This window comes from Monomorium pharaonis, chromosome 1 (assembly GCF_013373865.1).
Source record: "Monomorium pharaonis isolate MP-MQ-018 chromosome 1, ASM1337386v2, whole genome shotgun sequence".
Lineage (NCBI taxonomy): Eukaryota > Metazoa > Arthropoda > Insecta > Hymenoptera > Formicidae > Monomorium > Monomorium pharaonis.
Window position 1 is genome coordinate 32,955,480 of NC_050467.1, and position 23,051 is coordinate 32,978,530.

At 34.2% G+C, this 23,051-nt stretch overlaps 1 protein-coding gene and 1 long non-coding RNA gene across 2 annotated transcripts; one reads left to right on the forward strand and one right to left on the reverse strand.

Moving 5' to 3' along the window:
• The first annotated feature begins 4,437 nt into the window (after positions 1 to 4,437).
• LOC118647451 lies at positions 4,438 to 6,107 on the forward strand. Its single transcript, XR_004964725.1, has 2 exons — positions 4,438 to 5,542; positions 5,628 to 6,107. It is a non-coding gene; the product is annotated as an uncharacterized LOC118647451 (long non-coding RNA).
• A 9,856-nt stretch (positions 6,108 to 15,963) lies between these two features.
• On the reverse strand, positions 15,964 to 18,341 carry LOC118647113. Its single transcript, XM_036291353.1, has 2 exons — positions 17,989 to 18,341; positions 15,964 to 16,189 (listed from the first exon to the last, which is right to left on the reverse strand). Exons 1-2 carry the CDS (start codon positions 18,339 to 18,341, stop codon positions 15,964 to 15,966), a joined length of 579 nt encoding a protein of 192 aa, XP_036147246.1.
• Between the last annotated feature and the right edge of the window lie 4,710 nt (positions 18,342 to 23,051).

Sequence of the window (23,051 nt, forward strand, 5' to 3'; positions counted from 1 at the left end):
ATTGCATATTTAAACAAATTGGAAAATACAATGTTTTATTACTTAAGTTTCAATTAAAAACCGTCTTTTGTGCAGACCACTGATTACCTGTACAATATAAAATTATATTATAAATTGTATATTATAATACATACCCACACAGCGAAGGAAATCTGTGGGATATACTGAAACTATTGTGAATATACAAAACATATCTCAATATCTTTACAATATAGCCAGTAGATATACTGATTAAAAAATATACTAATATCCGTACTTATAAAAACATAGAGATATCGTATATCTGCAGAATATACTAAAATTTTTTTATTTTACAATATCTCTATGATATCTCCATGTTTTCTTAAGTGTAGACATTAGTACATCCCAGTAATATCTTACGGATATTGAGATGTTCATCAAATATCTTTAAAAATCCCACAAATATATTTTGCTGTGTGAGGTATTAATTAAAATTATATAAATATTATTATATATACTCACATATACTAATCACACAACAGATACTAATCAAGTCCAATGTTTTCTTAAACACAACCACCTGTAAAAATTTAAAATTATTAATATCAAATACAATGAAATAAAATTGGACTATATTAATCTAACTTTTATTATCTAAGTTTTAAATAAGTTTTATAATGTTTGACTTTTATAAATTACAAATATACATATTTATTTGCATTAAGAGAATACAAATATAAATAATAACACACTCATTTCTCTTTATCGCATTACCGATTTTATGAAATAAATAATGCACAAATAAATAACGCATAAATGCATCCAAATGGTCATGTGCATTTCGATATTTTTTGACATATTCAAACATTTGTACTAGTCAATATACATAAAAAGCATTTAAAATATTTATAAAATAATGTATACAATTACCTCTTTATTGCTGAAAAACACGAAATCTTCCGTAATATACACACAATAAATATAATCACCATAATCAAACAACTAAACAGTTAATGATCAATTGTGTATGATTGTGTACGACCACTTTCAGAAATCGCGCTATCAGCGCCGCGATATCAAAGGATTTAATTATATCTTGAAAAATCCCTATAATCCATGACGTAGCAACCATAAACTACAAATCATTAAGGGTGCCATTACATAAAGCGCGAAAACACGCAAACGCGGAAGCATCCGCGATCCGTTCCGTTCGTTTTGATTGCTTCATATTACACGAAGCGCAATCTACACAGAAAAGGATGACAATATGGTCACAATTAAACATATTTTCTTTATTAAAATGTGTCTTTTCTTAATTTATTGCAATTTGTATTAGTATATTGATTATTGTCTTGAAAAATCCCTATAATCCATGACATAACAACCATAAACCACAAATCATTAAGGTCGGAATTCATAGTCGAATCTTATTCAAGTTCCAGCTTAAGGGGTTACACCAACCTAGCAAAAAAAAAAAATTCTATTTTTTTTTATTACATTTTCTTGAAGCTTCAAGTTTCGAGAATATATCCTGAAAGTTTTATGTTGATATCTGAAAAAATGCCGGAATTACAGAGAGTTGAGTAAAACGGGATCGAGCGTTCGAGTGCTCGAATTGGAGCAATATCAACATAAATCGCCACTGGACGATGATGTGATTAAAGCCATTCGTCCAATATTTGAAAACAACTTTCTAGTGATAATTTACTGGAGAAATGCGTCAGTGGATTTACGCAAAACGTTAACGAAAGTTTGAACAATCTGATTTGGCGCATAGCGCCAAAAGTGCAGCACAGCGGTGCACACGTTGTGCAAATTGCTGCCAATATTGCTGCATACACATTTAATGAAGATGCTGCCGCATATTTATTAATGATAATAAAAGAATTGTGCTGCATATTGCGAAAATCAAGACCGAGCGCGCATCAATGTGGCCGAAGTACGAGCGCAGAAGGCGACGCGCGAAGAAAAGATTGCTCGCTGTCAACAAAAGTCTTCACAAAGCACTGCTGTTATTGATGTGGAAGGAATCTCATATGGCCCCAGAATTGTCGACTAGAGGTAAAGTGCAAAATTCGGCTATTAACAATAGTAGAACTAAACTTGAAACTTTAAACGCGTTTTTCTCAAAACATGGTTTTCAAAGTCGGTGACCACCAGATCTCAAAAACTAATGGATGGATCGTTTTCAAATTTTTACACAATACTCTCAGAAACATTTTTTTGTCGGTGACAATCTATTTTTTTTTAATCGGTCTTTATTAAAAAATAAAAAAATGAAAAGGACAAAAATTTTTCGTTTTTTTTTTAATTTTAACTTCAACTCATCGCCATTTTGTAACAAACGATAAAATCGACAATCGGCGATCGTCACCGACAAACCACTACTGTTAACTTAAAAACACCATTTTGTTTTTTTTGTTTCAGATGGATCGTTTAGACGGGACAGTGGTCACCGCAAAATGCGTTTTTCCAAACCTCAATGTGTGTCGGCGGCCATATTTCTGCTTTCCGTCGCCATTGTTTAATAAAAAATTTTTTTTTATATTGTCGAAACATAAGTCAATAATCACCCAAAATTTCATTTAATTCCCACTACCCGTTTAGGAGGAATAAAATATCAAAGTTAGGCTTGTTTTTCGACCGTCTAGGTTGGTGTAACCTCTTAAGCACGATCTTGAGACGTCAATGCTGTTATTTCATTGGTTAAGTAAATCTCAAGTCGGCTCGAAGCTAGACTTAAGACAATGCTTGAGCTTAAGATCGGTCTATGAATCCCGTCCTAAGGGTACCATTACATAGGACGAAATTCATAGACCGATCTTAAGTTCAAAAATTGTCTTAAATCTAGCTTCGAGCCGACTTGAGACTTAGCCCGGATCTACAATAGGTGTAGTAAGTCTTATGCCATAAGAAATTGACCAATTATAATCGAATATGAGAAGAATATTCAAATATAATTGGTTAATTCCTTATGGCATAAAGCTTACTACACTATTATAGATCCGGGCTTACTTAATCAATGAAATAACAGCATTGATATCTCCAGATCGTGCTTAAGATGGGTCTTGAATAAGATTCGACTAAGACCAACGTAGCGTTGACCAACGTGTATGAATACCGGCCATAAAATAGGAAAACGCGGAAACGCGGAAGACATTTTTTAATTTTTACTAGATTTCCGCGATCCGTAACCCAAGACCTAACCTAACCTAACCAAAGACAATATTGGACAGGACCGAAGCACAAAACGTGACGTAATTAAGACAGTCGAAAAGCTTTGCGTTGTCTACATCTACGACTACGACTGTCTTAATCATTACGCCACGTTTTGTGCTTTGGCCCTTACGAGCACTCGAAATCGATTTATATCGAAAAATTGCTTTCTTTTTCTGTATATGCCACATGAATGGAGGTATCGCAACGTAAAGTCCAATCAACAAATTTTATTTAAGACGAAACGAATACCACCAATCAAATTCTATAAATTTATCCTAACTCTAACTAATTCAGCAATCTGACGGGACGCTCCCAAAATTTTATCTCGTGTATCCGCTATCACGTGGCGTTTGCATTGTCACTATAATTAGACACTAAAAAAGTAGGTATTCCCACGTCCGCCATTTTTCTTCAAACTAGCAAGTAACTAGCATAATGTTTTACATAATATAATACATCGCAATAACCTTTACAGTCTCAAGATCATAAATGTGTCTTCGTTTCATTGACCTGGGGCTCGATTCTTGAATTCATTTGCAAGAGAAACGTATTCGCAAATTCTGTTCTTACAGAAAAGTTGAAAATTTATTGGCTATTGTATGACTTTTAACCAATAAACTTGCAACTTTTCTGTTAGAGCGGGTATTTGCGCATACGTTTTCTTGCGAATGAATTCAAGAATCGAACCCCTAATTTACACCGAGCACTTGGTACGCGTATCAAATAGTAAATAACTAGTGAATGTGTTTAATCATTGGCTGATCAGCTTAAATTCACTACTTGATACGCGTACCAAGTGCTTGGTGTAAACTAGTAGATTGTCACATAAAGTTTGGTGCTTCCAAAGATTATTGACGTATGTAATATACAAAACATACCTAATTTTTCATGCTAGTTAGAAGAAAAATGGCGGACGTGAGAATACTACCCAGATAGCCAAATAAAGGCAATGTGTTATTATTTTGCTGTCACTTATTCCCTATTAATTTTATCAAACTAAAGCCAAGGTGTTTCTTCAAACTGTCTGTTGTTCTGACATCATGTAAAATTCTACATTAGAATTCAACAAACTGACGGCAAGTTGTCAATATGCATGCACAATTGCTGTCAATGTGACAAATTTATTATTTCTCAATGCATGCACTTATAATTATATAAACTCATGAAGGTCATTTGCTCTCCTAATGTTAACTTCGTTCCACGTTAAATTACAACGACAGCAAATTGTGGGCAAGTTCACAACATACATGCAGTACATTAATTTGCCCGATATGCTTAATCTCGCTTGGCTATCTGGGTAACTTTTATAGTGCCTTATTACTATAATACCGCATATTTATTGGTGCCGCCATGTTCTAGGCAAGCCAATCCCCGCGAACTGCCATGATGTCCAATCTCTTTTTCTAGTTACCAGTGGCTCGCGGCACTAACTCGTGTTAAATGAAAATATTTATAGTGTGAAGTTAAAATTGATTATTTCTGGGCCGGATATCTATTTGGGGAGTGTAAAGAAGAAGAAAAAGAAATTGATTTTTTAACGATTTGTCAGTAGGCCTATTCTGTAACATTTTTAATAACAATTTTTTTTGTATATACAGAAAAAGTTTTTTCTGTATATACAGAATATGCTTACAAGCAAGTCGCACGTTGCGTTTCTTTACCACACACACATTCAGGTAATTATAATAAAATAAAATAACTTTTTGACATTTGTTACACAGTTGTGAAATAATAGTTCCTTTATTTTTTGCTACAGGTTGCAGAAAGAGTGTACATTTGGAACGAATTTATAACCATCATTATATAAAATTAGCAAGGAACATTGGAACTAAATGATTGTAGCTGTTATTTATTACAGAATTAAGTGAAATTATTTTAATTTAATTTTTAATTTAACTTTCGGTTGTCACATACACATATCCATCCCAGCGCCCAACCAATGTCAGGAAAACCCCAGCATCCTCCACATCTGGATCATTTCAATCAGCACTGATGACAAAAGGAAGCTGGCTGTCCTAGAATGGTTCAGACGTGATAGAGGATCTTTCTATGTCAGAGCATCCCAGGCATTGGTTGGGCACTGTGATGGATGTGTGAGTGTAGCGGAAGAGTGTGTCAAAGGATAAAAGCAATTTCCACTCCTTGATAGTTGTAAACTCAAAAATCCTGATTTGATTTGAATGACCCACACAGTATATACTTAGATTAAATACTCTATTGCAGCAGAGGAAAATGACCACAGGCCGAGGAAAAAGAAGAAGAATGTTTGATAGTTTTATTATTATGAAGTTTTGAGAATGATGAAGAATGGAAAGAATACAGCTGTCTGGTGGAAACCTAGAACCTCAATGCATCCTAGCAGGTACGGTCTTTTGCTTATATTTTATAATTATCTTATTGATTCTTTTAAAGTATTTCTATATAAACCTAATTAATGAATCTTGCAGAGGCGGTTTTTGACGAGGAGTAGCAAATAATCCATACAGTCTGCAAACACCTTCAGGAATGGATGTTGGTCTCTCATAACTCATAGGTAGCTCAGATTGGCATATGGATATGAAGTATAGGTATTCGTGTGACTTTCATGATGATTCTGCACTCGCTGGACAACAAGCAGACATCCAAGAAATTTCAGTAAGTGATTGTGTGTCAATTCTGATTTAGTGTAGGATATTGTAATATGTAATAATATGCGATATTTTATATGCTACTTTTTGTTTTCATTTTAGATGAAGACCATGAAGCTATCGGCATTTTAGTTTTGATTGACAATTAAAAGTGAAAATTCTAAATGTAAGCATTAGAAATAATTGTTTGTAGAGATCATACCGATATAATAATGTGATAAATGTATTTAGATTTAGATTATTAATTATATATTATGATTTGAAAAATTGAAAAAAAGAAAGCATTGTACTAACGTAAAATAAAAAATGTATTAATGTAATAAATGTAACAATGTAATGTATTTAAAAAAAAATGTATTATACATATATTCCATGGGGCATTTCAGGTGCGGCCTCCATATATACAAAAGTATCAAAATTTAACACTAATTATATATAGAAGGAAATTGTTCTCTTCCGTTTCCCTTCTTTTCTTATAAAAAACTCAATTTTAACCTTGTTTTTTTACTGCAACGATAACCAACTACTACTAGTCCAAGTATCTATGGTTCCGCTAAAACTTTAAAACTTATATAGAAAATTTGGAATAGGGAAATGAAAAGTTAATAAATGTATTAAATTATTTATATTTGAAGGACATATTTATTCAAATATATTTATATTATCTGTCAAACTTGAATATTATTCTCTAAAATTAAAATAATATTTTGTGTAATATATCTTTGTTCCGTCTCGTCCACCCCTTTGTCCACTCCCGCGGCTGTAGCGGCTCTTCTGCCATCGTCGTGCTGTAACAGATTTTTGAGACGTATGTTACGTGTTATGTACATGAACATATATGAATAAAATAGTGCAACGAATTTGAAATTTATAAAACACTTACGTATGTTGATCGCAACTTTCTCTCGCGGTTGGTATCTTTGCAGCTGTAAGTGCTGCGATTCTTGTACCCCTGGCTGTGAATTCGACGCACTTGGCCCGCTTGATCCGCTCGATCCGCTCGACCTGGTCGAAGGCGACTGAGTCCTCGGCTTCAGCACTGGATTTAACTCCGTCGACTTTTTCGCCTGTTCTTCCGGCTGTGAGGTCGGCTGTTCTTCCGGCATCGTTTGCGGTGCTGTTGGCTGAGCTAGACTTACAGCAGCAAACTGCTGTTGTATCTTGTGTAACTCAACCTCCAGAGCCGCTATTTTTTCTTGATAATCTGCTGCCATAATACTGAAAAAATTATTAATTTTATAATTTGTTATGCTATTTTAAATGTTTTAATATATAATTCAATCTCTATTTACATCTTGTCTCCAGCGTCATCCATGATTTCTTCCATTGTTAAATCATCGGTCAAAAATCAATAGAAGTATTTACGCTGTATAAATAATAATTGTTAACGATTTAGTTTATGGTTATAATGATTGTTCGTAAGCATAAGGTAAGGACTGTGACATAAAAAAATTCGATGAATTTAAAATCATTTTAGATTTGTTTCTATTTAACCAATATTAAATTAAAGTTAATCTACAACATTAATGGAAAATCGTTTTAGGTTTATTCTATTAATGTAGATTAACTTTAATTTAATATCGGTTAAATTTTAAATTCATCGAATTTTTTTTGACGTCACATCACAGTCCTTACCTTATCCCTATGAACAATTATAGGCATAAACTAATAGCGATAAAGACTATGATCAAATATAAAAATTTAATTAAAAAGTTGATCTACATTAACCTAAAATAATTTTAAGTTAATCAAATTTTTTTGAATTGATCATAGTCCTTATCCCTACTAGTTTATGGTTATAATGAGCAGTGCAAAAAAAAAAGAACAGACCATAAAATCGTTAACAATTCATTCAGCGTAAATGCTTCTATTGATTTTTTACCCATGATAACAAAACAATGTAAAAATGGAAGAAAACATGGAGATGGACGATACTGGAAACGATATGTAATTAGAGATTATTAATATATATTAAAACATTTAAAATAGCATAACAAATTATAAAATTTATAATTTTTTTCAGCATTATGGCAGCAGATTATCAAGAAAAAATAGCGGCCCTGGAAGCTGAGCTACGGCAAGCGCGACAGCAGTTAGCTGCTGCAAACGTAGCTCAGCCAACAGGATCAAAAACGATGCCGGAAGAACAGCCGACCCCACAGCCAGAAGAACAGCCAAACGGGTCGACGGAGTCAAATCCTGCGCCAAATCCGAAGAGTCAACTCAGTCAGCAGACTTCTACCGGGTCGAGCGGACCAACCGGGCCGAGCGGACCAAGCGGGCCGAACGGACCAAGCGGGCCGAACGGACCAAGCGGGCCGAGCGGACCAAGCGGGCCGAGCAGATCAAGCGGGCAGAGCGGATCGAATCCACAGCCTTCACAGCCAAGGATCACACAAGAATCGCAAAACTTGCAGCTGCAAACATATCAACCGCGAGAGGAAGTTGCGACCAAGATACGTAAGTATTTTATTTTAAATGTCACACTATTTTATTCATAATTTTATTCATATACATAACATAATAACGTACTTCTCAAAAATCTGTTAAAGCGCGACGATGGCAGAAGAGCCGCCACAGCCGTGGACACAGAGGTGGACGAGGCGGACGAGGTGGACGAGGCGGAAAAAAAAAATATTACACAAAATATTATTTTAATTTTCAAAAATAATGCTACTTAACAGTGTTATTATTAATATGCCCTTTTTATGATTTAATGAATAATAAATATACCCTTCAAATATAAATAATAATACGTTTATTAACCTGTTATTTCCTTGTTCCAAATTTCTTAGATATATAACAGTGCTTGAGCCTAGTTGCCCTTTTCGAGCCGATTCCCGAACGCGCCGCCTCCTATGCCCCCACTACCGCGCGCGGCCTTGACGGCCGAGCCGCCGATCTCGCCCGTACGCTTTGTCTCAGGAGCAGCTCTGTATAAGAAATAGTGCCCTGCACAAAATTCATTAAAATTACTTTAAGTAAATAATTTTTGTTTTTATTAACAAAAAAGTACTAACTTTTTTATTACTAATTTATTTTATGTAGTATAACAATATGTAAAAACATAATATGTAAATTAGAATTTTGACAATAGTTTTCCACATCACCTGTGAGATACTATTATTGATGCGTTTTTTTTTAAGTGGTTTCCCCAGTAGGCCTAATTCACTAAAAGATGAAATATAATATACAGCTTGGCAGGAAAACAAAATTTTATATATTGTAAGATATATAAAAACGACAGGAAAATTAGAAGAATGCCAAGCTATATATTATATTTCATCTTTTAGTGGATTAGGCCTACTGAGAAAACCACTTAAAAAAAAGCATCAATAATAATACCTCACGGGTGATGTAAAAATTAAACTATTGTCAAAATTCTAATTTATATATTATGTTTTTACATATTGTTATACTACATATAAAATAAATTAGAAATAAAAAAATTAGTACTTTTTTGTTTATAAAAACAAAAATTATTTACTTAGAGTAATTTTAATGAATTTTGTGGTGCAGGGCACCATTTCTTATACAGAGCTGCTCCTGAGACAAAGCGTACGGGCGAGATCGGCGGCTCGGCCGTCAAGGCCGCGCGCGGTAGTGGGGGCATAGGAGGCGGCGCGTTCGCGAATCGGCTCGAAAAGGGCAACTAGGCTCAAGCACTGATATATAATAAAGTTCCAGCGGAATCAAGAGACACTTAAACTAATAATAGATGAGATTATAAGAAAAGAAGATAAATAAAAGGGAACATTTTCCTTCTATATATAATTATAAATAAAAAAATTAAATAATTTAATTTTAATACTTTGGTATATATGGATGCCGCACCTGAAATGCCACATGGAATATATGTATAATACATTTTTTTTCAAATACATTACATTGTTACATTTATTACATTAATACATTTTTTATTTTACATTAGTACAATGCTTTCTTTTTTTAATTTTTTCAAATCATAATATATAATTAGTAATCTAAATCTAAATACATTTATCACATTATTATATCGGTATGATCTCTACAAACAATTATTTCTAATGCTTACAATTGCAAGAATTTTCTTATACGTGTAGAATTTTCCCTTTTGATTGTCAATCGAAACTAAAATGCCGATAGCTTCATGGTCTTCACCTAAAATGAAAGCAAAAAGTAACATATAAAATATCGCATATATAAATTAATATTACGTATTACAATATCCTACACTAAATCAGAATCGACACACAATCACTTACTGAAATTTCTTGGATGTCTGCTTGTTGTCCAGCGAGTGCAGAATCATCATGAGAGTCACACGAATACCTATATTTCAGTATCCATAATCTATTCCTGAAGGTGTTTGCAGACTGTATGGACTATTTGCTACTCCTCGTCCAAAACCGCCTCTGCAAGATTCATTAATTAGGTTTATATAGAATTACTTTAAAAAAATAAAAATTATAAAAAAAGACTGTACCTGCTAGGATACATTGCAATTCTAGGTAACATAAATCCTGCCATTGGTGATATGGAATTAATGTCATCTTTCCACCAAACCGCTGTATTCTTCATCACCCATTCTTCATCATTCTCAAAACTTCATAAACCATCAAATATCCTTCTTCTTTTTCCTCGGCCTGTGGTCATTTTCCTCTCCTGCAATAGAGTATCTAAGTATGTAGGTCATTCAAATCAAATCGGGACTTTTGAGTATTGATTGTTAATTAACAATTATAGCAACATTTAACTCATCCACAATTCTATATCACACATCTTATCTATCTCATCGATACCAATATAAAATCTGAGCTTGTTACTCAATGACTAATTAATTTTACATTGGTATTAATGATTAAATAGATGAAGTGTAACGTAGAATTGTGCATCTGTTAAATATTGATAACGTTATAAGGAGATAAAAACTGGCTACACAATATCATATACAAAATTACAAGAAAGTAAAATTCCACACAGCAAAATATATCAGATATGTTTTAAAAATCTATACGTCAAAATATCTGTTATACATAACAACAATCAGTATCAGAATATTTTAAGAACTGAAACAAAATAAACTTGAAACGAATGTTTCAGAAATATCCTTTTGTATCAAATATTTTTTTATTATTTGTGAGAAATAAACAATACGTTATATCACATAATGTCCTGCAAAATATTATGAGTACTTAATAATAAGAAAGATACTTCAAATAAAACTGAAATATAAAAATATCTGATTATTAAATCTCATATTTTACTGTATGGATAAAATATTTACGTCTACAAACTTTTACGATTCAACACGCAGCAAAATATCTTAAAGTCTATCTATATGTCAGAATATCTGTAAAAGCTTGATTGAGTACCTCATATGACTGTCCACGTTCCACTCTTTTTCTCGTCCCGGCCCTTTCCGCTGTCCGCTTTCCCTTTCTCTCTCCCCTTGATACCTACAAGGTTGACGATAATGACGACGACGACGACGACGTATCTTAAATAAAATTTTGACATTTCGGACTTTGCATCGCAATACCTCCACTCGTAGAGCATGTAAAGGAAAAATAAAAACAGTTTTTTTATATAAATCGATCCCAAGCTTTCGATTGAGCCTAGTTAGAACTCGATCGGTTTAGCCGTTTCTGAGATCCGATAATCTCGGGTGCTCGCAAGTCGCGTACTCGCGTAAAAGAGCACGGTCGGTCTCGCTGCGCTCTCACTTGGCGCGAGCCACTACCGTGTCTCTTGATATTTTTACTTTTTATTATTACAGAAAATGATTTGTAATGCTTATTATGATATATTTTTCAGCCGACTATGAAGTGGCACGATCAAAATTAAAGTTAGCCGAGCAGTTATCAGATCTAAATACATGCTCTGACGAAGAGGAAAAAAGTAAAAAATCACGAAAAGTCAGAGCTGCTAAAAAACGCCGGTCAAGTTCTACTAGTAACTATAGTGAAGAGTCTGATGAATCATTAATGTTATCTCTTCCAAAACCTCCATGTAAAAAAACTAATATTAATAGAGGAACGTTGCAAAAAAAACTCAGGCACTTAAAGGTAAGAATACAATAAAGTATCTAGGATTCTAACTTTATTCCACCTAAATTCGTTATCAAAACCAACTTTATGTCGAAAAACCGGGAATTTACAGGTTTTATTAATATCTGTTCTATGTTCTTTAATTCTAGTAGCTAGTTTTCTTTTTGTCTGTCCTACATAGGAAGCATTAAAATCTTGGAAAGAAATTTTATATATCATATCACAGTTTTTTGATTCATCTAGTCAATCTTTGTCAGTTTTTAAATATCTAATTTGTTGTTAAGAGAATAAGATACTTTACATTTCTTTATCGAAGTTAATCTTTTAAACTTTTCAGATATATTTTTTAAGTAAGGAATAGTAAAGAAATGTGTTTTTATTAGTGAGATTTATATTATTATTGTTTTTTCTGTATATGTAAATTTAATTCTGTTAATTACGTTAAAGATATATTTCAGTGGATAGCTGTTATGTAGTAAGATTTCAATTATTGCTATTATGTTATTTTGGAATTTAGGGTGTGACAATTGTAGTACATTATCAATTAGTCCTATGTTACGTCCGGCAGACTCCACGATTTCCCTTTGTCAGAAAAACAAATAATTTACAAAAGAAATTCCGTTTCAACGGTCTCCGATAATTTTTTATGCGTCTAGGATTAGTCTGTTAGAAACGTAATGACAAACATAGATGGGCGAAACGACCAAGTAGATAATTCCGACTCCTTTTGAATATTGAGTCAACAAATAATAAATTCTGAAGATAGAAATTCAAAAACAAACATGGGATCTAAGCAAAGTTCACGTTTCCTCACAAAAAATGAGCAATAAAGTATCTAAACATAAGCAAAAAAATAAATAACCGTTTCCTCCATCTGCAAACCATACCGTAGCACGTCTAGCACGATAGAAAAAAATTATTTATCTCTTAAACCTAAAGGGAAGATAACCTACGCGATAGGTCGGATTCCTTCGATAAAATTGAAAGAATGTGGGAGGAAACAGAGAAACTTTCGACAGAATACTTAACGTATGATTGGTCAAAAAGGAAAAACTATTTCTCCAATAAGAAAACTTAGAATTCACCCACCACACAATCCTGAAAAAAAGTCCTACCAGTTAGAATATTTGAACCACCCATATCTGGATCCTCCCTCTGTAAGACTCTGTATATATAATACCAAATCTTGAAAAGGCAGTCAGTAATAGTCAGTAATAATGGTAATAATAGTCAGTAATAATCAGTTAGTTGAAAGTAGTTAGTTGTGAGTTCAGTTACGTTTAGAGTTTTTAATCAGTTCAGTTAATAAGAGAGTTAGTTAGTTGGTAATCATGTAGAATCAGTGCAGGCTACGCAATCTCCCATGTTATTTTTTGTCTAGTAGTCTAGCGCCATCCAAATTATGTCCCTCTAACTAAATAGCAATTTGTCGGTAAAAATGTACGGATCGATCGATAAAAATGTTTATTTTCTATCCTTTTTTATTATTAAATTTTTAATTTTTATTTTATAATTAAATTTTTATTATTTTAAACTACAATACATACATATAAATATATATATGTACAACGTTTAATTAGGTAGTGGCGTAACACAGGCGTGGTGTGCTGAGTCTGACAGAGTGCATTGAAGAAGCATATTATCTGATACATATTTTCTACAACATACAATCTCCAGTTGTACAGTAATGTAAGTCCCGAATTTATGTAAGGCTTAAATACTATGTATACGTATTATATGTATAATACGTATACACAAACATAGTATTTAGGTCTTGTATAAATTCGAGCCTTACATTAATGCACAACTGGAGATTCGTATGTTGTAGAAAATATGCATCAGACATATGCTTCTTCAATGCACTTGGTCAGACCCGGCACACCACGACCAAACACAGTTGTACGCCACTAAAATTAAAAGTTGTTAAATGAGAAACGTACTAAACGCGCTTTTATGTACTTCAATATGCCGCAACACTCTGCTTGCTCGGCCAGACCCGGCAAAGCACAGCCATGTTGCAGACAGTGAGGATGAGGATCACGTGAGCTAACGCCATATTGAATTTTGGCTACGTAGTTCCTGATTTTAAGAAGGACATAAATAAGGGGGCGCTCGTGTACTAGACAAAATTTCGCCATAAGAGTTTGACGACCCTGAATCAGTGTGCAAGTAAACTTTAGTGCCGTTCCGGTCAAAAAAAATCCCTTTGATTCGAACGGATGTATTCGAGAGACCAGTAATGAGTAAGTCTTACAATCACAATTTATTTCTTTGTTTTTACGTTACTCATCTACTCCCTTCCGTTTTAATTTTTTAAGACACGTTCCTATTATTTTATAAATAATTTCCCACTTAACTAGTGTTCCTCGACTCTCCTCTTCAGCTACCACCTTCGAAGAACTTAGTGTTCATTGACTCTTCTCTCCAGCTACCATCTTCGAAGAACTTAGTGTTCCTCGACTCTCCTCTCCAGCTACCACCTTCGAAGAACATAGTGTTCCTCGACCCTCCTCTCCAGCTACCACCTTCGAAGAACTTAGTGTTCCTCGACCTTCCTCTTTGCCTCCAATTACTGAAGAACATGAACACATTCCTCAGATATTCCCAACATACTCTTTTTCTAGTTCACGTCCTCCTTCAAGTTACTCTCCCATAAGTTCCACTGAATCCAAAGACATTTCACCCCCACTCTCCCGTTATGCTTTATCCTCTTATGACTCCAAGCATCTCTGTTTTCCCCATCTAACCATTTAATAAACCCTTCGTTTATTTCTTTGCTCCGCGTTTACCGTTAATACTGTAGAATTAAAAAACAAAAATCTCTTTGTTTCCCTTTCTCCGCCCACTATATACTTATTTAATATTTATACAACTATATTCATACTCACTATGCGTCTTAAATTTAATTATACCGTTATTACAAAATTGTCAAATCACGACTTCAGCGCTTATTTGTATTTCTTTTTATTTTCATTTTTATTTGTTATTAGAATAAATACTTTTGTTAATTTTATGTTGTTGTATCCCTCGTCTCGGGATACAGTGCGGGATCGCTGCCGATGACTCCTCGGGATCAGGTTTCCAAAAGATAACGCCGAGAGTTGATAACAAGAGATATATATTTGTTCTTCCTCTACAATTTCTTTAGCGAACCCAAAAGATGTAAATCTAAGTACAGTTTGTAGATTCGATGAGCGACATAGACTCGTCGCTATTCTTATTAATTATGAGCCCACTCGTTCTCTTTCCGCGGGCCTTTATATACTCAGCTTTTCGGCTTGTTACCAAGGGATGTCATTCGCGGTCACGGGCCTTTGTCCTGTGCACTAGCTTAGCCAGCAATTGCTAGCTAGGCGCATTCCATCGGAAATCAGGAGATTTCGGGTGGCAAAATGAGTAGTAACCGGATATGTTGCCCGGTGCGATGTCCGGTGTGAAGGCCGGTGCGATGCCCGGTAGCAAGGCCGGACGGTGATATCGCGCGAAGTGTCACTCGACACCCTTATCATTATTGCAAGTAAAGTTTGTGTGAGTGTCGCGCACTCACAACATCCCTCCCCCTTATTGAAAAGAAAACGAGGGGGCTGAGTTTTCGCAACTAATAGATTACGCTATTTTATCGCTTTTCGCGTAGTGAAAAACTATTCTGACTATACTAATCGCTATTTCCTTATTGTTTTACACTAATAATTACATACCATTCGTAGCTGGTATTGCTCATTCTCAGATTCGCGTACGCCTAGTTTTAGAACTTTTCAAAACTGAACATGTTCATGTTCAAGGTCTCATTTATGGCCTCTTCTTCGTCGAGGAATATCTCGATGCACTTCCGGCAGTCTCTGGCAGGGCGCACGTCCATTTGTACTTTTCCGCACTTGAAGCACTGGGTGATCGTTTCCCAATGTTCGTCAGGTGAGAGCTGCGTCCGGTATCCGTGTGCCGATGGATCTCGTATGGTGCAATAAAGCCGGTATCGTTGGCGATAACAGCTTCGGCACCATCTTCTCCAAGGAAACTCTGTTTCCACTAGACATCTCTCCGTTGGTTGGAGGCAGATGCTTCGTAGAAGTCTCCCGTACCTTTCTGGGTGGTCCAATGGGCGCACTCCATCGATGGGCTGACTGAGCTCAAATTCCACGGGAATTTTCATCCTGTCCTTGAAGTTGGTGTGTATGCCCTGGAAACTTTATGTCACCGGGGTAATTTGCGGGGCTGGTTCCGCCTGGCTGCTGCTGTTCTTGTTCTTGAGCTTGAACTTTATTTATCGTAACGACAGTATCGAGTCTTTGGGGCTCGATTGGGTCGTCAGTTTTTATAATCCCGTAAGAAACGGAAGTGGTGGGGTGTAATTCCCTAAATCGGACCATATATGGTCATAGCCAATTCAGCTGTGCACATCCGGTGTGTGAGCGAAATTTGCAGAAGTTTTTTTATTCTTTGGTTCCGGTGTAACGCGATATCGTGTGGTCTGATTTTGTTAATCCGAGCTGTGCAAACTAATGCCACGCTTATTTCCGCGGGGGAAAATGGATCAGGGATTGTATATAATATATAATAATTATTATTACATATAATTATTAATTACTATTACATATATATATTAATTACTATTACATATATATATTAATTACTATTACATATATATATATATATGTTTTTTGTGTTAGAAACGTGTGCTGTTGCTTCGTTTTAGGATAGATCTCGGTATCGTATATTCTGTATCTATATCTAATGTGACTCGCTTATTGTTATTTCGCTTTTTCTTTTTTATTATAATAAATCCTATTACTACGGCTATTATTATTATTACAATTGTTATTCCGCTTGTTGCCATTGGAAAAATAAAGTGTGGCGTCTGAAAAATCGAACTTGAATCTTTATCTAGTTCGTTGTCTATTTCCTTTAATTTATCCTTGGAATTTTTTAATTCCGTCGGATTTGGTATAATATTTTTTAATTTTATTTTCTTGAGGCCTGTATCGTTTTTTAAGCCAGGCTTCTGTAGTAGTGAAATATTATACTGAGGTAGATATAATTCTACTCTTGTCTCATGTGGCATCTTGGGTGATCTTATAATTGTATTTTCTGTCACTAACTTACAGTTATTTTTTAATGTAATTTTACCTACTTTTTCAATTGTTTCCTTTATTTTTCCGTGGTCTTTACAATGTAGAGTAATTACTTGCTTTCGTGGTGACGAGTATAGCCACGAGTGTGAATTACTTAGCGTTATCCAAAGGCTGTGGTTCGACGTCGCATTTTTTATGTTACAATTTTTATAATGATCTTTAGTTTCTAGGTACATTTTTATTTCGCAGATAGAGTCTGGGTTTATTCGATATACGGGGTGATTTTCTGCGCATAGGTATTCGGTATTTATCTCTATGCATTTCCGCAGGTCGTTCTTTGCGAGGATTATGTAAGTACGCTGTTCTGTGTCTATTGCGATCAGGGGATTGTTAATTTCTACGAACGAGAAAATGTTGTTCTGACTTGGGATAGGTAACGGAATTACACTTAGTATTTCGTATTTTGGCATCGAAATTAGAGGGAATCGTAAAATAGTATATATATTTATTTGGTCGCAAATTTCTCTATTGTCGACCATTCATTCTCTTTTATTCTGAATGGGAAGTAGAGTCCTTCGGGCAATTGCGAGCTAGCGTCTTTAAGTGATTCTATTATTATTGAAATGGGTGTTAAACGAGGATGCAGAATTCCTTCTTTCAAAAACGTTAAATATTCTAGGTACGTCTTCCGCGTCGCGTGTTAGATCAGACAGTACCGCGTTAATTATTATAAAATTTTCGTGTAGGTTACTTTGGCGTTCATCTTCTAATAATTTTGTTCTTAGTTTGTCTGTCGCGTCCGCGAGAGTATTTTCGTTTTGTCGAATAATTCTTTCACTGTTATCAATGTGGGCGATAGTGGCTTGCATTATTTTTATTTGGTTTTTTATTGCGTGTTTGTTTAATTCCTGTGAGTCGTGTAATATCGTTAATTGTTCGTTAATTAATTTTTCATCGTTTGCGTCCATTGTACCAAACAATGATTTTGCGACTGACCCTATCCCGTCGATTAATCCTCTTCTGTGTATTCTTGTATTGTATGTTGAGTTTATGCGTTTTATTATTTTGTTAGTTCTTTCACACCCTTTTTCAATGACGCTGTGTAGATTTTCGCATGTTTCTTTACCTATGACTGCTATCATTTTGCCTAGATTATCCGTTTTGCGTACGTATTTTTCTACCTGTGTGAGTCGTTTTGATAGTGACGTCACGTCTATCTTGATGACCACCTTCGATATTCCATCTTCGGAAATTACATGTCCTAGGTAATTTACTTCTTTGCGCAGGAACTCGTACTTGTCCGGTTGCAACTTTAAGTTCGCTTCTCGTAGACGTTGCAATACTTCCGTTAGGCGTTTATTATGGTCGTTTAGACTCGATCCGTATATCACTATGTCATCGAGATATACTAGGCATCTGAGTCCTTGAATTCCCATGAGTACCGAGTTCATCAGCCTCTGGGGCAAGGATAATAAATAATGAAGATGGTTAGTATGCAAATAAATTCTATCTAAAATTTATTTTATCTTTGCAAATAATTTCTATTTTCTTAACGAGTATGTATTATATACATATACATGTGTATATGTATATATATTTTGAAATATGAATGATAACATGTTTTACTTGTTTTAGATTTACATCGCACAAACGCACTATGTTTGTGCGTGCGTAGGGTAAACGCGATCGCACGGAGAGAATGCCGGGATCCGTCTCGATAGAGACGCGAAGTGAGCGATGAGGAAGGCGGTAGGTTCACGGGGGGTGATAGGATGAAAAAGGAGGCGATGATGTCTCTCACACTTAATATTTATTTAAACAATGGACGTTCGAAGCGAGGGACGAACCGTATCTTTTACAATTTTGCGGAGATCTTGGTACGTCCCGATGGTTGCTGCCTGGAATCGATGCGGAAATCTTGAAGAACCTCTAGATCGAGACTCTCGCGAATCCGGAAATCTTGCGCGCGATCCGACAGAGATTTTGTACACGAGGCAGAGGACGTTCGCGGGAAAGATACGGTCACCTGCGCACAGACGTAATACACTCACAACATTCACGCGAATACAAAAGTGAAGAATTAATCAACGTTGGTTGACGAGAGAAATAATTCACTCGCATGATCACGGCGCGAATGATAGGGAAGAAGCGGAAGTGAATTCCCGCAGCTAGGATTGGCGGAAGACGGGAGAGATCTGCTGGACGATCTAATGTCGGTGCCGGGCTGCGAGAGACTGACGAATTTTGCATCGTAAAACAATTACGATCGGAGGCGAAAAAAGGGGGCGGTAGGGAACGGATCTCGAGACTTATTTGGGCATTGATTTGGGCCCTTTTTTAGGCTTGTTTATTTGCATAGTTACCACGATGCATAGTTACCTACGATGCGAGCAAACGAAAATCGCGCGCGTGAGGAGCTAGTGACAGCGCCGCGCGACTAGGTGCATCAAAGAAATGAACTACAAGGAGCTCGATGGCTGTCAGGAGCTTCTCACTACTCGCGGATGAAACAGAGCAAATAAAAAGGAAATGTTAAAATTCTAAAGTAACTGCCCACCAAACACCAAGTTACATGTAACGTACCTGTTAGTTGTAATTTCCCACTCAACAATGTAATTGTAATATAACACGTGTGTTATATTGCAATTATATTATTGAGTGGGAAATTACAACTAACAAGCACGTTACATGTAACTTTGTGTTTGCTGGGTGTTATAGTCTCGAACACACTACAACGCAGTATTCTAAAATCGGATGACTGGCAGAATGATTATGTCCTAAACAGACCGGCAAGAATGATAAATAATTATGAAGGAGGTTAGTATACAAGTTATTGATAGTACGGTTATCTGTTATATATTATATATCTATTTTATATCAATTATATACTTTTTAAATCTAACATGTTCTTAAAACTCCATTCTTTCTTATGATAAATTGTAATTTTTCGATATTCTTTTATTTTGTTTGCAATTAAATTATTTAAAACTGTTCTTCTCATGGAAGTCAACGCTATTTGAGAAAGTTATATTTGTTGTATATATGTATGTATACACTGCCGCTGAAAAATATTTGCTTGCTCTGATTCCTACATGAAATTTATGTTTAATTTCTGTTCTATTTCTGTCATTTTTTTTAGATCTGTTGAATGTAAAATTTTAATCTATCAAACATTTTTAATATTATATCCAATTTTCATTTTTTAAATTGTTTATTAATCTTTTGAATTTCTATCATTTACTTAAGGAAGACAGCGGACAAATACTTTTGAGCGGTAATGTAGGATACATTAATAATATACACACATATGTATACACACATATGTATCCACGCATTAATGTATTTTGAATGTGTTGTAGAATCTGATTTTGAACGATATGTTCAAAAATCCCAGCATCTGGAAATGAAAATCAGTAACGTCGCAAAACGATTAAAACAAATCTTAGACAAGATATCTAATATGATACAACCAGATGAAAAACAGGAAAAGATAGACATTTTTCAAGATCTACCTTTAAAGAATGAAAATGAATTACAAGCCATGGAAATAAAACTTGGCAATGATGCATTTTATCGGAATGAAATGGTAATGACTACTTTAATATTAAAAAGTTTCTGTTTAAAAGGACACAATAGTTTATGATTATAGTTCAAATCGTTGTCTACAATGGCAGCAGGGTAGCGTAAGTCGCCAGAGTGAGCTGGTTTTCCGGTGAAATAGGGTGTAGATTAAGTCCGTAAGCAAAGTAAAGAAATAGATCGTAGGAAATGAGATTCAACTATTTTGCTTACGGTCTTACTCCATGCCCTATTACATTGGAAAACCAGCTTATTCTGATATCTTCCAATTTTAATCCACTATTCCTGCTGCCATTGTAAACGACGCTTAAGAATTACAGATCCTAAATTAATATCACTTGTTGAATTAGGGACGCCTAAATGACGCCTTTAAAGAAAATTTACTTAAACTTTCGATTGCTTATATTCAGAACATAGGTATAATAATAATTCCAAATTATTCTAGATCAAACAATTAGCGCGTTTAACAGGGTAAGATTATTAACATTCGTGTTTATTTTTAATGAGACAAATAATCTCAAATGAAGTTGCGGTGCTGTTCAGCCGGCATAGTGCAAAAAAAGGGCAATTTTTCTCAATTAAACTTGTGCCAAGTAATTCAAAGTAAGTAAAAAACAGTTTTCCTTATTAATGTTATGAAATACTAAAATTCCGATTTTGAAAGAGATGTTCGTAAATATTTGTATTTATTTATTTATTACTTATTTATTTATTAAATTTACAAAATATGTTATTTGCCATATTTTTTTTTTGTACCGAGTGCAAATATTTTATTCGATCAGTTTATTTGGTAGCGTTTTTCTATCAGTTGTATAACTTTAAATTATGTTAATACATATAATTATTCACATTACAATAAAAACAAATTTATAATGTAAAATTGTCAAATTAATGGACGTGTTCAAGATTAACAGAGCGGCTAGCCTGCTCGTCGAATGGTTGAATATGTGATTGATTGGATCTATAAGAAAAAATCAATCATATTTAATCGCTCAGCGAGCAGGCTAGCTGCTTTGTCATCTTGAACGCGCAATAACCCTAACCTAACCCTAATCTATATGTAAGCGCGCGCGCCCCACTGCGTAAATGTGTGCGTGTATAAGTGATCGACTGAAACCTTCCCGTTTTCATCATTGCATCAATCTATAGACATTCGCAGCGACACTATATGGGAGAAAGTACCGCGGACATTCGAACGTTCTCAGAATGTACTTGATTAGTCGCAGTACGTAATGCGATTGTTCCGAGAATATACGCAATATACTTTTGCGATATTCTCAGAACGTTCTCAGAATCTCAATGTGCTGTTAGGTATGTTGAAAATCGCGAAATTATTTTAAGTTCAAAATTGCGTTTATCGAAATTATTCTAAGTTCCGATTCGCGAAATTATTCTAAGTTCAAATTTACGGCGAGTGACTCTTACAGCCTTTCGGCGCGAGAGAAGGAGGCAAAATCTCTAATTTCGCCCGAAAATCGCGGCTTACACAGAGAGAAATAAATGGTTGATTTGACTATAAAAAATAGTGGTTTAAAGTGACTACGGAAAGTGTGTGTTATAGTAAATTTAACAATATGATAAATGATAAATAATAATTATTACTTTTACTATATAAAGTAGTCACCGAATTGCTATTTGGGTATAGTCAACGCAGCATTATTGAATTTACTATGTATAATAATAGTAAAAATAACAATCTTTTAAAGTAATATTTGCAATCAATATTGAATCTACTATGCATAATAATAGTAAGAATAACAATCTTTTAAAGTAATATTTGCAACCAATATTGAATCTACTACGCATAATAATAGTAGGAATAACAATCTTTTAAAGTAATATTTGCAATCAATATTGAATCTACTATGCATAATAATGGTAAGAATAACAATCTTTTAAAGTAATATTTGCAACGAATATTGAATCTACTACGCATAATAATGGTAGTTATAACAATCTTTTAAAGTGATATTTGCAATCAATATTGAATCTACTATGCATAATAATAATAAGAATAACAATCTTTTAAAGTAATATTTGCAACCAATATTGAATCTACTACGCATAATAATAGTAGGAATAACAATCTTTTAAAGTAATATTTGCAATCAATATTGAATCTACTATGCATAATAATGGTAAGAATAACAATCTTTTAAAGTAATATTTGCAACCAATATTAAATCTACTACGCATAATAATGGTAGTTATAACAATTTTTTAAAGTGATATTTGCAATCAATATTGAATCTACTATGCATAATAATAATAAGAATAACAATCTTTTAAAGTAATATTTGCAACCAATATTGAATCTACTACGCATAATAATAGTAGGAATAACAATCTTTTATTTTAAAGTAATATTTGCAATCAATATTGAATCTACTATGCGTAATAATAGTAGAAATAACAATCTTTTAAAGTAATATTTGCAATTAATATTGAATCTACTATACATAATAATAGTAGAAATAACAAACTTTTAAAGTAATATTTGCAATCCAAATGGTGTAAAAGTATATTGTACTATTTTTAATAGTAGAATTGATCATTTTATATTTTCA